Source organism: Lepus europaeus, chromosome 21 (assembly GCF_033115175.1).
Source record: "Lepus europaeus isolate LE1 chromosome 21, mLepTim1.pri, whole genome shotgun sequence".
Taxonomy (NCBI): Eukaryota; Metazoa; Chordata; class Mammalia; order Lagomorpha; family Leporidae; genus Lepus; species Lepus europaeus.
Genome location: NC_084847.1, coordinates 22,423,204 through 22,440,343, shown reverse-complemented (window position 1 = coordinate 22,440,343; position 17,140 = coordinate 22,423,204). Strand labels below are relative to the sequence as shown.

The window sequence follows — 17,140 nt, the reverse complement described above, 5'->3', positions numbered from 1 at the left end:
CATGGCCACGTGATTCTTGTGGTCAGTGCTGGCTGCTCCCTTTGTCTCCTGGGCTGTAACCCCGCTGGTCTTCCTGCGCCTACTCTGATTACTCGTGCTGGTCCGTGGCCTTCACGTGGGGTCCACTTTGCTGGACTCACTCTCCTCTCTCTTCTACTTCACCTGCGCAGGCTGCAGGTTTTGGTTGTGTTGTCATCCATGGGGAGGCTTCATCTGTCCTCGTCAGGCATGTATAGTCAGGTCTCCCTTTTCATTCCACTCATATAACATGCACCTCCACCTCCGTGACGTTGGCATCATGCATTTGATGGTTGGGCGTATCGGGGGTGGACTTGTTTAAAATCCGCCTTGCTCACTCACTAGACCGCTGGCTCCATGAGGCCAGGGAGTGTGTCTTGGGACAGGATTGGAGGTGCGCCATCCGTCTGGGAGAAAGTAGGCAGCAAAGGAGCTGGGAAAAGGGAAAATTCCTTAGACCAATTAAATTCAGTAGTGTTTATTTGAGCAAAACCAAAACAATTTGAGTCAGGCAGCTCCCAGAACCAGAGCGGGTTCTGAGACACCAGCCCGGGATGTGATCAGACAGCATTTTGTAGAACAAAGAAGAGACTAGAAAACAGTTTAATTGGCCACGGCTTAGTCGACCAGTTGGCTGGTTGCAGCTTAACTAGTTCATTGTTTATAGCTTAGTTAGTAGGCCACGGGCCCTCCTGCAACAGAGCAGAGCTCTGTGATTGCAATTAAACTCTGTACCGGCTTGGTCTGTTGGACCCATGCGCAGTGCCAAGTCCAAATAAATCCGTGGCCTCCTACAATAATCTTATTTAACAGAACAGAGTCCCAGACAGTCAGGGAGGGGACGGGGGCGGTGGTGAGAGGGAACTTACATTATATTTCACGATGGACCTTATCTCACATGGCCAAAATCGTGATTGTGGGGTGTGCAAGCATGAGTCCCATCTGGGGCCCTTGAACCCCACCTAGCTGCCCTGGACTTGAGAGCGAGGTCTCCCTCAGCACCTTTGCCCTCACCGAGCCTAAAGCGGGCCCACGATGTCCAAAGCCGGGATCCAGCAGCGTTCTTTGAGCCCACTCCATCCCAGCCCCAAGCCAGGCTCCAGGGTCTCTTGCACGCTGCTTGTGCACATGCCGTTCCCTTCCTGTGTGTCTTCCTAGCCCCTCCCAGGGCCTCCTCACCCTCCAGGTGAGCCCCTTGGCACTTCAGCGCTCTGTCAGAATCCTGCACAGCCCCCGCAGAGTACAGCCAGACCCCTCAGCACAGCCACTGCCCATGTGGCTGGGAGCCTCCTCTCTGTGGCACCTCCCGCTCTGCCCTAGAGCACCAGCTTTCCCGTCTCCATGCTCTTTGAGGATGGTGACTTGGCCTTCCGCCCTGCCTTTCCTCGTGCTCCTCCTCCTTCCTTCCCATCAACAAATCCCTCATAAGCTCCTTGCAAATGCCAGGAACCCATGTGGTGCTGGGAGATGAGGAGCAAACAAGCTGGCGCTGCCCGTGGCCCCGTGCATCTGGCATCCCCATGGGGGCTTGGGGAGACCACAGACAAAGGAGGAGAGATGCTCTCAGGGCTGGGGCAATCAGGAGAGGCTCCTGGAAGAGAAGGCCCTGGGCCAAACCTGCTCACTCTTGGGTGGGTGGGGGGCATTGAAGGCTGGAGAAACAGCCTACTGGGATGGGGCCGGGGCCAGACTAAGTTCATCTCTGTCTGTAATCCTCGGCACAAGGCCCAACCAGGAGGAGCTGTAGAAAATCAGCAGGAGAAGTAGGCTCCTCCCTCTTCAGGGCCAGGGGCAACATGTGGGGATGGGCGCCATCTTGGGAAGGATATGCTGGTTGGGCAGTCCATTCCCTGAGAAGGAAAAGTTCCCTGATGCAAATCGGGTGGATGGAGACGGATTCAGCCATGGCCGCCACTCTGCCGGCAGGCGCCTGTCCTGTCCTGCAGGACTGACAGGCTGTGACAGGTGGCAGCTGCCCTCCGTCAGTGTCGCTGACAGCACCGGCCTGGCCTAGCAATGTGGAAGCAGTGCTGGCCTGCTCAGTCACTGTCACAGGCTGTGCAGCACCGACCTGGACCCTCTCCCAGCTCTCCTAAGGAGCGGGGCGGCCTCAACCCTGCTGAGCTGCTCTGGCCCTGGCCTTGGCCTTGGCCTTCACCTTAGTAACTTCAGGACTTGCATGAGACTTAGGGGAGATGAGGTCAGCTCTGCCCAAAGCCCCCAGCAGCTCCTGGGCTACCTCGGATGTGGCAGGAGTCCCAGCCCCTCTTCTGGCCACACTGGACTCTGAGCGCCTCCGAAGACATGCTGAGCACATCCCAACCTCAGCACCCTCCTAGAAACCCCCTGTGTCTGGACCCCCTCAGGGGTTCACCTCCTGCCTTCTCTGATGCCCCTGGCCGAAAACAGCCTCTCCCCTCCGTCCCACACTCCATAACACTTGGCCATGGACATGCTGTATTCGCGGTACTTACTTCTTGAAGTGTTGAGTATTTGGGAAGCAGAGAGAGACAGACTTCTCCCATGTGCTGACTCCCTTCTCAGATCATCACTAGCACACACACCCATGACCTCAGAGACCTGTGCTCCTTGTTGTCTGCATTGTCCAGATCAGGGCCTGGCCAGAGCAGGTGCTCATTAAACACTGAACAACTGTGAGAATCCCCGCCCCCCCCCCAAGGTTGTGTGAACTCGGTCCCCTGCGTGTGCTTTGCTCAGGGGGCCTGGCGGCCTTCCCTGTCTTAGCAGCTCCGTATTTATGTCTGTACTTACCTTCTATTTATGGCACACGCTAATGATTTTCCATTTACGGCGTTAATGGAAAGTTTCCTTTTTAACGTAAACTCATTCAGGATTTACAAAGTCTTCTCTATTTGCCAGGATAAGAGAGTTGATAATACACAATTGCAATCTCGCAAGAAAACTTCCCTGAGCATAAAAAGCAATGCTGATTATTTCCCATCAGATTTGTATTGAAAATGAGTTTTTCAGGGAGCTGTGGAAGAAAACATATTCCTAAAAATACAGTGTCTTTTGTCCTGGAATCTAAGAAATAGATTCTGGGCCTCCATGTATACATTGGTAGTGGTAAAGAGAGGATCATAGCAGGAAAGGTAGTAATAAGTGTGAGGCTAAGACACTCAGAGATAACGCAGACTCCGCCTCCGACGAGCCGCCAGGCGTGTGCACAGCATGCAATATTTTGTTAGGACATAACCCACCCCCCAGACTCCGGGAATGCGAATGTTTGCTGCAGGGTTTTCTTGTCTTTCTTTCCACCTGAAGGGGGCAGTATCAGCCACCGCTTTAAGTCTCTGTTGCCTGGCTTTTGTTTGCAACATTAAGAACACTGGATACAAAGTGTTTGTGGTTGCTTTTGGGGGAAGTGTCAGCAAATGTAGTGCAAATAGGCTTAGCCTAACAGCTTTTCATTGGACTAACATTCCCTATGGACTTAGCACCCAGCACTGGGACGCAACAAAATCGCCACAACAGAGGGGCTGTCTTTCAGGGCAGGTTTTGAAGGAAGAGTAGGGGTTTGTATTGGCAGGGACGTCTGTGTTGCCTTTTACTGGGGGTAGGGCCACTGAGAGCATTCATTAAGGTGTCATTTAATCCTCTAGTAAATGCTTCTCTGGTTCCTTGGATTCCTCTGATTCGTTTAGTGCAGACACTGCTGAGTATGAGCCCCACCTCTGTGCCTCCCAGGATCAGGTCTCTCTCTCTCTCTCACACACACACGCACACGCACACGCACACGCACACATGATTCAAACCGGTTTGAGGGAAGAAATGAACATATTGGGCCATGCGCCTGAATAGTCCAGGCATGGCTGGATCCAAGTCCTGACCACTGTTGCGAGGATCAGGGTCCCTTCAGGTCTGTTTCTCACCATCCTTGACTCTGCCGCCTCTGTGTGGATGTCACTTGGGGCAATGTTTCCTCGTGGAACTAGTTATGTCAGAGGGAGACTTTACCAGCAAGCTCACCTGATGCCTGGGTTAGTCTGTTGGCTGGGCACGCACCTGGCCTGGCATGGGTCATGTGCCTGCCCTTGGAGTGTGGGCATGTTCTCCGTGTGCGCTGTGTGGGTTGAGGGTGGAGGACAGGGGTTTTCCAAAGGGAAACCAAGGTGATGTAACCAGGAGAAAAGGAACAGAAACTGAGCCGACAAAAATCATGCATCTGCTGTCTCCAGGCATGGCCTTCAGGCAATTTGCTGCAGCTTTGTAGGCCTCAGTTTTCTCCTCTGTGAAATGGGGGCGTGCTCCCAGAGCACAGGATTATTGTGGGACCTGACTAAGCACCCACAGAGAGCATATGGGCGGCCCAGAGAGCTGGGCCCCAGGAACCAGGAACATTCTCTTATTACTCATAAATCGTCCCTCAGCTAACGTGGAGCTATGTCACAGCAGATTAAGTCGCTGCTTTGGGACAGCGACATCCCACATCAGAACACTGGTTCAGGTCCCGGCTGCTCTGCTTCCGATCCAGCTCCTTGCTAATGTGACTGGGAAAGCAGTGGAGGTTGGCCCAAGGACTTAGGTCCCTGCCACCCATGATGGGAGACCAGGATGGAGTTCCTGGCTCCTGGCTTCAGCCTGACCCAGCCCTGGTTGTTGTGGCCATTTGGTTTGGGGAGTGAACCAGCAGATGGAAGACCTCTCTCTCACTCTTTGCCTTTCAAATAAATTAATTAATTTTAAAAAAAGGTGTGGAGCTGGGGGAGGGGGTGGGGTTGCTGGAACCCAGGGAGGTGAAGGGGCCCTGTGAACCCCGCCCTGGCTGCAGACACTGCGTCTGGCAGCCTCCTTGTTAACGCACTCTGAGGTGCTGTTTTTCTCTGCCGGGGGCTGCTGCCTGCGAGGTGGAGCTACAGCGTCCGCAAGCCCTGGCTGCCGACTCTGTGCTCGCTCTCAACAACTCGTTAATGCAGCGCAGGCCTCCGCACTCACTAAATCAGCCGCGTTTAGGAGAATTCCAATATTCTGGCCTCAGAGGAATACGTGATCCCTGAAATATGGAGTCTGTTGCGCGTCTTTAAGTATAACTGATTTATGATGTTTCTTTCCAATTCAGTTTTCCCTTTTTTTTTTCTTTTGCCCCCAGAGAGAATTAATAACATGGCCATTGATAAAATTCTACGCCTCTTCTAGGGCTAGCATTAGGGGTAACAATGACAAGGGTAGCAAGAGCGACAATGAGAATTTGCCTTCATGTCACATCTCAACTCCTTAGACTGTTCACTGGCCATAGCTCAGACCTGCTAATCCCTCCTTGGTGAAGTTGGGCACTGCCTCTGCCTGGTCGGTGAGCAACTCATGCTGTGTCTGGTCCCCAAACCCATGCAGGTGCTCGTCCTGCTGCCTGGAGGCCCTGCCCCTTGCTTGCTGCCTAGGCAACCTTTTCCACTTTCAAATCCCAGTCTGCTTTCAGACAGTACTTATCAAAGGGCCCCCCTCGTGGTCAGGTACTGTTCTGGGGGCTTGGAACACACCAGGCACAAAACAGACAGAGCTCTCTGGCATCCAAGGATTTTCATTCTAGCATAGGAACCACGCGGAGGCCTCGTACATGGAAGGTAAATTGGACGTTGTGTCAGCAGGGTTTGAAAGGCAGGTGCTGGATGTGCACAGCTTGCAGTGGTCAGGGAAGACCTCACTGAGAAGGAGGCCTTTTTGTTTCTTGTTGTGTGTGTGTGTGTGTGTGTGTGTTTGAAAGGCAGATTAACAGAGGCTGTTCATTTGCTGGTTCACTACCTCAAATTGCTACAAGCCACAAGCCAGGGCAAAGCCAGGAGCCAGAAACTCCATCCGGGTCTCCCACATGCATGGCAGGGGTCCAAGCACTTGGGCCATCTTCTGCTCCTTTCCCAGGCTCATTAGCAGAGAGCTGGATCAGAAGTGGAACAGCCGAGACTTGAACCTGTACTTCGAAATGGAATACTGGTGTCAACAGGAGGCGGCTTTACTGATTGTGTCACAACACCAGCAGGGCCAAGTCTTGAAGAAGGTCTGCAGGTGGGGCAGTTTCCTGGCAACAGAGCACTCCGAGTGGAGGGACTCATGGGTGCTGGCAGTACTGGGATGAGGAGGAGGAGTGGAGCGGTGGCAGGCAGGCCAGAGGCGGGAATTGAGATCCCGTGTACAGGGCCCTGGGAGGGCCTTGTCCTTGACTCTGAGGGGGATGAGAATCCACGTGGAGTCCTGAGCTGGAGCCACGTGATTCCGCTTTAAATCTTCTGGCCCCTGTGTGCAGTAAGGAGCGCTGACAGCAGGGACGAAGGCAGTGCAGGCGGCCAGTGTGGGAGAGGAGGCAGGGAAATGGTAGATTTTGGATAGGGTAGTTTCCCCTTATCCACGGCTTCCCTTTCTGAGTTTTGGTGAGGACTGTAAACCCTACATGGAAAGCTCCAGGAGGTCCCTGAGTGGCAGGATGAAACCCCACACCCTCCTGTTCTGTCCTGCCCAGGACGTGAATCATTCCTTGTCCAGTGTGTCCACGCTGTGTAGGCTGCCTGCCCGTAAGCCATCTCGTGTCTACTGTTGCAGTCTAGCAGGGCTTTTGTTCACAGAACCCTTATTTTACTTCATTTGGCCTCAGCGCGCAAGAGTGGTGATGCTGGCAATTCGGATAGGCCACGGAGAAGCTGCTCAGTGCGGTGTGTGTAGGGTTGGTACTCCCCCTGGGGTCTGGGACCGCGTCCTCTGTGGTTAAGGGCGGGGGTGGGGGCTGTATGCAGTAGTTTTCAGGTGGAGCTGATGGATGCAGTGTGCGGGGGGGAGGGAGGGAGGCGTTGAGAATGGCTGCAAGGATTGGGGCCTGCCTGAGCCCTCAGAGACCTGCCTTGTCCTCTCATTCTGACCGTTGCTACATTTTGTGTGTTTTGTTAGAATTATTTCTCCCCTTTTCTGGGTCACAGGTGCCTTAAGTAGGCTGATGAAGGTTCTGGACCCTGAGACTGAAACACCCTTGTGCATACCTTTATATATTTATTTAAGATTTATTTATTTGGGGGCCAGTGCTGTGGTGTACTTAGCTAAGCCTCTGCCTGCAGCACCAACATCCCATATGGGTGCTGGTTTGTGTCCCAGCTGCTCCTTTTCTGACCCAGTTCTCTGCTGTGGCCTGCAAATTCTGTGGAAAATGGCCCAAGTGCTTGGACCCCTGTACCCACGTGGGAAACCCAGAAGAAGCTCCTGATTCCTGGCTTCAGATCAGCCCAGCTCTGGCCATTGTGGCCATTTGGGGAGTGAACCAGCAGATGGAAGGCCTTTGTCTCTGTCTCTCCCTCTCTCTCTCTTTGACTCTACCTTTAAAAAAATTATTTATTTATTTGCAAGGCAGAGTGAAAGAGGAAGAGACACAGAGAGAAGAGTGATCTGCCATCTGCCGGTTAGCTCCCCAAATGATCACAACAGCCAGATCTAGGGCAGGCAGAACCAGGCCTAGAAACTCCATGAGTGGCAGGGCTCAGTTACTTGTACCATCTTCTGCTGCCTTCCTAGGAACATTAGCAGGGAGCTGGATCAGAAGTGGAGTGGCTGGGACTCTTGCCGGCATTCTGATGTGGGCTTCCTGGGTTGCAGACAGCGGCTTAGCTGTGTCACAATGCTGGCCCCTGTGCATTCCACTGAATGGGTGTTCCCAGCACTGGTAAGAGCTTGCATGCTCCATTGCAGTTGCAGCCTGCACATGCGCAGCAGAGGGAGCACTTTGCACACCATACCCGACATGCCTGGGGGTCATGCAGTGTGGCCCTGGACCATGGACCATAGGTTAAGTACTATCCACACAGGCAAGTTGGAATCTGAATATACACTAGCTCAGAGCTTCTGGTAAACCCTGCCTACATCCTTAAAGGGGTTGGCCATAGGGTATGCACTTGATAAACATTTGCTGAAAAGCAATGGTGATAAAGTTGGCATTTTGCAGAGCCGCCACCCCTCTGTTGGGTGCCTTGAATGTACATCCCTCCATTCTAGACAACAAACTAAAACCTCAGCAGAATGAAGTGTGCCAGGCTAGCGAGAGGCAGCGGCTGGTGTGTGACCTAGAGTTGTGCTGAGCCAGGTTAGGTGTGGAAAGGGTTAGTGCTGTCGACACACAGGGAATGCTTAGGCACCCTATGCAGTTAGCATCAAGAAGCCGGGCAGCAGGGAAGCTAGGCCCAGAGCCCGGGTGTCCTGGCTCCCCGTGTCATGTCCTCTCCTTCCCCATGCTACAGTCTGCCCCCGGGAGTTTGTCATCCACCTGGAGACTCAAGAAGAAGAAGGAAAAAGACCCTGTATTACCTGCACTTGTCTCGTCGTAATCTCTGTAGCAGCCCTGTGGGGGTAGAGCGGATTAAATACCCCCGTTTGACAGACGAGGACACTGAGTCTCAGGAGAGACTCACCCCCAGGCTCCAAATCCCCAGGTAATTAGGGAGCAATACAGACTGTAGTTAAGTGCTAGCAAGTTAGCACTTAATTACATACTATTTCACACCGTGTTGTATATAATTTAATACTAATTGCAGGGTTTCAGGAAGAACTGCAGTGAGTGGGGATGAGGGGAGGACTTCGTGGAGACTTTGGGGACTGAGCTGGGCCTTGGAGAGTCTGAGTGGAGAATGGAAGGGCATGGGGAGGGGTGGACTAGGACAGGGAATGGAATGGTGAAGGCACTGGGTTAGGAGCTGGCAAGGGGAAGGGCTCTAGGTAGTGCTATTCCCATGATGGAATTCTGTAAGTGCAGCTGTAACTTTATAGGGCCAGGTACCACGCTAAGTCCTTTCCACCATCACTGCATCCAATCAACAGTTAGCCCCGGCCGGCGCCGCGGCTCAATAGGCTAATCCCCCGCCTTGCAGCGCCGGCACACCAGGTTCTAGCCCTGGTCAGGGCGCCGGATTCTGTCCCGGTTGCTCCTCTTCCAGTCCAGCTCTCTGCTGTGCCCCAGGAGTGCAGAGGAGGATGGCCCAGGTCCTTGGGCCCTGCACCTGCATGGGAGACTAGGAGGGGCACCTGGCTCCTGGCTTCGGATCAGCGCGGTGCGCCGGCCGCAGCGCACTGGCTGCAGCAGCCATTAGAGGGTGGACCAACGGTAAAGGAAGACCTTTCTCTCTGTCTCTCTCTCACTGTCCACTCTGCCTGTCCAAAAAAAAAAAAAAAAAAAAACCACAAAAAACAGTTATCCCCATCATGGAAACAAAAGTCCAACCGGACGGCTACTGCTGTTACTCCCATTTTACAGATAAGGAAGCTAAGTGGCGGCATTGTGCCTTGGAACCATGTCTAGACTCCATGTTCTTCCTGACTCAAGTTCAGAGACAGTCTGGCTAGAGGTGAGGGTATTATCAGTAGTGGGGAGTAAGGTCAGCTAGCTCAGGGGCCTTGCTACTCAAGTGAGCCTTACCCAGGAGCTCATTGGAAGTGCAGGTGTGGGGGGCAGACGTTTAGCCTAGCAGTTAGGACTCCTGCATCCCACTTCAGAGTTCCTGGGTTCCATACCGGGCTGTGGCTCCCGACTCCAGCTTCCTGCTAATGCCAACCCTGGGAGGCAGCAGCGTGGCTCGAATGGTTGAGTTTCTGCCACTGATGTGGGGGACCTGGATTGAGCTGTCCCAGCCCTGGCTGTTGCAGGCATTTGGGGTGTGGATGGGATCTCTCTCAAATAAAATATATATATATATATATATATATATATATATATATATATATATATATATATATATATAAATTCAGGCTTGGGCCCTCCCCAGAGCTACTGAGTCAGGTTCTGCATTTCCCTGCAATTCCAGGTGACTTGTATGCATGTCAGTGTTTAGGAGGCTTCTAGTCTTTCTGATGCTATCTCCATCCTGGCGGAGGAGAGATAATGCCTCCCGTGGAGGGTCTGAGGTGACAGCCCTGAGTGGCCCCTTACTGACGGACATGTCTTTGAAGTCCTGCATTTCATCTAAAAATGTCACTGGAAGTCTCATTCCACACCTTAATACATCCGTGGTCATTTTCCTATTTCAAAATGGTTATGTAAATTGCCATGGAGTAGGCTCCGTGTTCTGGAAGGCTGCGTGGATGGGTCTCCTTGTATCTCAAATGGGGTAATAATAACCACTTCAAGAGCTGCTATGAAGATCAAAGGAGAAACGTGGATACGGAAATGCCACATAAAACTGTTTGCACAGGACACATGTTGTTGTTCTGGAAGGAACCGAGAATCCTCCCTGGACTCAGTAGCCTGCAAACCACTTCTTCCCCAGGGCCAAGGTCTCCTGTGCTTGCCACAGTGCGGGGTGAGGCAGGGCTCAGTCCCAGCAGGGCCCGAGTAATCTCCGTGGGCACCTCAGAAAGCCAGGGAAAGTCACTGCTAGCTTTTTCTTTTCTTTTTTTTTTTTTTTTATACTTTCCTGTAACTTCATAGTACCCTCCTTCCGTATTATTGCTCATTTCCTAGTGGTCAGATCAGCCAGCAGGAAGCTCCGGGGAACTCAGGCTCCAGAGACATCAGGAGAGACAATGAGGGCACTGCATCCTGTTCCCAAAGGGAGTTAGGGTTTGAGCAGGCTTTGGTTCCCCAAACTCACGCTGACATGTAAACCCCCGTCTTAGGTTTACTGTCATTGGTTAGTGGTCAGTGGATTAGGGTGGAGGCTTCATCCAATTACGGTGTCTGTAGGTGGGACCTTTGAGAAGTGACGGAATTGGATTCAGCTGCTAGGGTGGAGCCAGTGAGCAAACCGTGATGGCTTTGTTAGGAGAGACTAAGAGGTGGTAGATGTAGAGGGTGTTTCCTATGTCTCTGCTTGAATCGCCGTGGGGTCCTCTCTCCCCATCTTCTGTCCTCTCCAGATGCCTGAACCAATGAGGCTTGCCCAGTCTTGGACTGTGAACTTCCAAAATACAAGCTTCTTCCTTCCTAGGAAGCAACTCGGGCCCAGGAGGCGGGGGGCTGGGGTGGTGGGGAAGGCGCTGTGGCACATCCCCTATGGGCGCCAGTTCAAGTCCTGGCTGCTCTACTTCCCAACCAGCTCCTGGCTTCAGCCTGGCCCAGCCCTGGTTTTTGCAACCATCTGGGGAGTGAACCAGCAGATGGACGACCTCCCTTTCTATAACTCTGCCTTTCAAAATCATAAAACTTAAAAAAAAAAAAAAAGCAGCAGCTACTCCGGGGTATTTTTTCCAGTAGTAAAAAGCTAACTAATGCGTGGGGACAGAGAGGAAGGACTCAAGGAGGAGAAGTGGAGGTGACACAGGAGGAGGGAAGCAGATGGCAATAAGCTGGGCTCATCTAGGAAATGGGAGGAGAAAGAGCAGGTTGGCTGTCCGCGCTGATGGCAGATCGACCTCTGGGTGCCCCGTCCACAGGGTCTTGTTTCCCGATCAGAGGGGGAAGCAGATAGGAAGAGACAGGCAGATGCTGACTGTCCTCACCTGGGGCAAGGATGCAAGGGCAGGCAGAGAGCTTGTGCAGTCCTGTAGACCGGGGAGGGTAAGAGGGCAGCCTGGGGAAGGGCGCCTCGGCAGTTCCCCCTGGCCTGGAGCGGTTGGAAAGGGTGGAGAGAAGAGACAATGTATGTAGCTAAGGCGATCCTGATTCAGCCTTGGGGAGTGTTCTAGTGGAATACTGGGGTTAAAGACAGATTTGGAGAAGAAAAGAATGATGGGATTGTCTTCTCCCTCCTCTCCCCCCAGCCCCCGTGTGCTGTGATAGTCATTAGAATTCCCTCACAAATTGCATTTCCGTTACAGATGTCCTACCTATCAATTAAATCCTCACCTCTTTAATTTGTGGTAACTTGTGACCCCGTACCAAGGTGATACTGTATCTTCAATCCATTTCTTGGCCAAAAGTTATTTAAGAAACAGCAGATTGCAATGCATCATTTATAGTCCGAGTTCGTTTTGTTTGAAAGCAGCTGTGTGTATTTGTGTGTAGCTGGGTATCTATGTATATTATGGATAGAAGGAAACATCCAGATGAGCCCCTATCATGTCAGTGGAGGGCTATCTTGGTGTGTGCCTGGGTCCCTTGAGATAGGCATAGTTGATTATATATATATATATATATATATAATATATTTTATTTGATAGGTAGAGTTATAGACAGAGACAGAGAGAAAGGTCTTCCTTCTGTTGGTTCACTCCCCAAATGGCCGCCACGGCCAGCGCTGCACCGATCCGAAGCTGGGAGCCAGGTGCTCCTTCCTGGTCTCCCATGCGGGTGCAGGGGCCAAAGCACTTGGGCCATCCTCCACTGCCCTCCCAGGCCACAGCAGAGAGCTGGACTGGAAGAGGAGCAACCGGGACTAGAACTCGGAGCCCATATGGGATTCCGGCGCCACAGGCGGAGGATTAGCCAAGTGAGCCACAGTGTCGGCCCCTTATAGTTGATTATATATTAATTATTCCTCCGTGAAGCTGTACTAAATCATAATAGGGGTTATGTCTGATGGTCAGATCTTGGTGTAGTTCCTAAAATCGTTGACTGTGGATAATAGAAACTCAGCTGAAACTTATCAAGCAATAGCTGAGTTGTCCAGATAACAAAAGGCATGGAGTGGCTCCAGGGGCTCAACTTACGTCATGAGGAATCTCTCTCGCCCTGTGTTGGATCTGCTATTTGTTTATGAAATGCAGAGAGAGAGAGAGAAAGAGGGATTGTCCATTCACTACTTCATTCCCCAAATGCCTGCAACTGTGGCCTGGCTTGCCAGGAAGTCAGTCCTATCTCCCACATGAGTAGCAAGGACCCAACAAGATGAACCATCGCCTGCTGCCTCTCAGGGTGTGCATTAGCAGGGAGCTGGGATTGGGAGCAGAGGCAGGACTTGAACCCTAGCACTGATACAGAATGTGAGCGTCCCAAGCGGTGCTTTAAACTGCTATGTCCAATGCCTGCCTCTGCTGCCTTTTTTCCCAGTTTCATTCTTGGGCAGTTCCAGGCCTGCAGCTCATCAGCTCAAGCTCCCCCAGGAGAAAGAGAGCATCTCTTTCCCAAGGGTATCCGCAGAGCCCCGGGGCTGACTTGGGTCTTGGTGGCTGGTGGGGGAGGAGTGTGTTGATTGGCAAGGCCAAGGCCATGGGGCTCCAGAGGAGAACAAAGGCACGTTCAAGGGCATGTCAGGAGGGCAGTGAGCTGCCAGAAGGTGTGGATGTTTCCTGCAGGCAATCCAGAGCCGTGCCAGGGAACCACAAACATCCCCTCCATAGGAGCCTGTGCTCTGGGGGGGCCATCTATTTCTGTAATGACTCCATGGTTTATAGTTAGCCTGAGGTTCTCTTGCAGCGGCCAGGAGAGAAGGAGCCCCCCTTTGAAACAGCTGATTCAGGTCGCATCTGGTCATAATGATTGCCATCACCAAGTGAGAAAACCATGAAGCCCCCCTCTCGTCCGAGCCGCAGTTTTTCTGGGGCACCAGGAGGGACAAACAGTAGCGACGCTGGGGACTCAACTTTCTCCTCTGTGAAGATGATGAAAGCTGTGTGCGTGTGAGACCCGCTGGGCCATCAGCTGATCTCCGGGGCTCCAGGTCGCCAGAGCGACGCGCCCAGGGAGCTGGGCCTTCATCAAGGTCGCCACTGCCGCTGGGCGCGATGCGCGGCGCCCTGGCTCCCAGCGAAGACTTCCCTGCATTCCGATGTCACACGGCTCTGTTTCTTCCTTTCAGGGTTACACTAAGGACATGGTGACAGACTTTGATGAGAAACATGATGAGTATTTAATATTGCTTCAGCAGAGAAACCGGTAAGATGAAGCCGCCCGTCGGCAGCCCTGGCTATTAGCCAAATAAAAAAAAATCTGTTTAGATTTATTAACAGCACGTAGGCTCTGCTTCATGTGGGAATGGGATGCTGGCCCACCCTCCCCTCAGAGGCTTGAGAGCATTGTCTGCCAGCCCGGCTCCGGCTCCTAGTTCCCCATTCACCGATTTAATTGCCTCTTTTGATTGAGCCATAGCAAACTGTGGGACGTGTAAGTACCACCCCCTGCCTCCCCGCCTCTGTTGGGGGAGAAGGTAAGATTGTCAGGAAAAGGAATTTGGCAGGGCCTGCACAATAGCCCAGCCTGGGATCTCACAGGCTTTGACAGTCCCTTGAAATCTGAGCCTGTAATCACGCCACCGTGTTATGTAAAGGCGGAGCCCTTTCACACCGGCATTTTGAGATAGGTGGAGATGGCATTAAAGTAAAGCGGGTGCTGGTGTTTGGAAGAGCTTGCAGCAGGTGCAGGGTGTGGTGATGGGAGGGGGGGAGGTCGCAGCAGCATCGTCTGGTTTTCCAAAGAGGCACCGTGAACATGAAAGTGGTTCCTTGGCAGAGCAGAGAGAAAGCTCGTTTTCAGGCCGCCGTGGTTTGTCTGCAGGCCTGGAAACTTGCCGTAAGTTAGCCTTGCCGACCTGGGTGCTAGGAGGGGGCCAGGCGGCCAGCGAAGAGCTCCCACAGCAGGGCCTGATCGGCTCAGGTCAGCCGTTTGTGGGAACACGGGCCTCCAGGGGGCCGGATCCTCTGAGTTTGCCAGACAAGCTGCAAATCCAAACCTGTGTTGTGAAGCCTCTGGAGTTTTCAAATGTTGGTAATGAATTCCAGTGTAGGCACAAAATAAACAGAAGAACACTGCAGGCCCACAAGACGGATCTCCAGGAGGGGGAGGCTAATTTGGGCCTTTGCGCTAGGAACATGGACTTGCGGGCTTGCAGGGAAGAGGGGAGGGCCGTCGTCCTGAGTGTGGATTCAGCTTGCCTGACTAATTGGACCACTGGTAGTTGTCAGCAGCTGCTCTGGTGGTGCATGGTGCTGGGCACGTTTTATGGCTCTAGGTAGTCCTGTGCGGTGTAGTGGAGCCTCTTTACCCAGTTCCACCCAGAGTCCTATGTTCATGGCAACATCTGCCCACATTGCCAGATGCCCCCTGGTGAGGTGGCACCACCTTCCAGGGACAAAATTCTGAGTGGGTGAACTTCCCGGGACCGGCCTGAAACGGCAGGCACTGTCCTCTGTGCCTAGGGACCCACCCTGGGGCCAGCTTGAATGTTGATGAGCCCCACGTGAGATTTTCTCGGAGAGGGGCATTTTTATTCCATTCTGACAGGCCGGGTGGTGCCACCGCACACTTGGGTGACGGCTGTAATCATGTGCATGTGACGCGTCTGGGGAGAGAGTGTCATTGTTCTTTAGGAGCAAATGGCTTCTTGTTAATGAGGGGATCGATAGATGTACAGCTAAAGAGAGACCCGCAGGTAGCATCCCGAGAATTTCCAGAGATGAGGTTGGAGCTCAAAGGCAATGAGAAATAAATCAAAACAGCTGCCATCAAATGGGATGGGGGTGGAGGTAGTTTGTGCTGTCTACAAGCAGGAACCATCTTTTTTTTTTTTTTAAGGTTTGTTTATTTATTTATTTGAAAAGCAGAATTAGAGAGAGATCTTCCGTGTGCTGGTTTACTCCCCAAATGGCTGAAGCCAGGAGCCAGGAACTTGATCCAGGTCTCCATGTGGCTAGAAGGGGTCTAAACACTTAGACCATCTTGCACTGCTTTCCCAGGCAGATTAGCCGGGAACTGGATCGGAAGCAGAGCAGCCGGGACTTGAACTGGTGCGCTCCTGTGGGATGCTGGTGTCATAAGCGGCAGCCTAACCTGCTGCACAATGCCAGCTCCAAGTGGGTGCTGTCTTGGTGGCAGGAAATTAGAAGACAGAGCTGGAACGCAGGAACTTCAAATGGAGAGCTGTGAGAGATGGGCGTGCCCCTGAGCTCTGGTCAGGGAGAGCGTGGGCCAGACACCACAGCCCGGCTTTTTATTTTATCTCCACACTGCCCAGCAGGGCAAATAGTAATCATACCCATTGTACAGAAAGGAAGTGGAGGCCCGGAACAATGAGCAACTTGCCCACGGTCTTGCAACCAGGAAATAGAGGAGCTGTTTTATTTTCATGTTGTCAGAAATACCCAAGAGGACAGAATCCTGCACAGTTGCCAGAGGGCCTCAGTGCACAAAGGAGGCGTTTATTGGGCAATAAGCTGCAGTCGACTTGGGAATGTGTAGAATCAGGCAGAAAACCAGTCTCTGAGCTTCACAGTGGGCGTCGAGGGGGCCGGAAACCCAGGCTGTGCAACCCCGGGAAAGGGTGTGCAATCACGGGGTGGGATCTTGGCAGAGGTCTGTCCATCAGGGCAGGTAACGTCAGTTCTTTGATTCAGCAAGGTCTCACTGAGGGCCCCTAAGTTCTGGCATCCCATTCCATGTAGTGGGAAGAGGGGAGTGGTGCCAGCGAGGAGCGAGAAGCGCACAGATTGCCTTATTTAGTGTTCCTTTGTTGTAAGACAGAAACCCAAAGCAAAGAACTTCAGCTGCTAGGAAACAGTTTACTGATTTTTTTTTTTTTTAAGATTTTATTTACTTGTTTGAGAGGTAGAGTTACAGACAGAAAGGGAGAGAGAGAGAGAGGTCTTCCACGCACTGGGTCACTCCCCAGATAGCCTCAATGGCCAGAGCTCTGCCAATCTAGAGCCAGGAGCCAGGAGCTTCTTCCAGGTCTCTGATGCAGGTGCAGGGACTCAAGGACTTGGGCCATCTTCCACTGCTTTCCCAGGCCATAGCAGAGAGCTGGATCGGAAGTGGAGCAGCCAGGACTCGAGCCAGCGCCCATATGGGATGCCGGCACCGCAGGAAAAAGCTTAGCCCACTATGCCACAGTGCCAGCCCTGTTTACTGGCTCTTGAAGTTAAGAAATGCAGCCTGAGACTGTGGCTTCAAGCATACCTGGATGTAAGTGCTGAAATTCCATCACCGAAGTCAGTCCTTCTGCATCTATCATCGGCGTTTTTCCAGGGGACAGGTGCTCCCCTCACAGTAGCCAGGGTAGCCAGTGGAAGCCTCTGCTTAGATCCTACCTCAGAGGGAAGCGAGTAGTTCCTCTAGTTCCTTCCTGTCGGCCGGGTGGGCTCTCACCCTGAGCCAGTCACTCCCTGAGTCCTGCTGGCTGCCCTGCTGAGTTGGGTGTTGGAGTGGGTTCCACCAAAGCATGGAGTTGGAGAAGGAGTGGCCGTGTTTCCAAAGGAGCCCTGAGCAGCTATGTTTTGAGGGAGAGCTGCTGGGCAGCAGGGAGACCAGGTGCCCGTCACCCAGCACCTGTCC

The 17,140-nt window shown here is 52.7% G+C and overlaps 1 protein-coding gene across 1 annotated transcript in view; it reads left to right on the top strand.

Moving 5' to 3' along the window:
- The window catches only part of LOC133750825 (katanin-interacting protein-like), a 195,425-nt gene that overhangs the window by 53,968 nt on the left and 124,317 nt on the right, over positions 1-17,140 (top strand). The window contains exon 3 of the mRNA XM_062180514.1: positions 13,674-13,750. Coding sequence (XP_062036498.1) covers positions 13,674-13,750 — 77 coding nt within the window. The remainder of the gene's footprint in view (positions 1-13,673; positions 13,751-17,140) is intronic.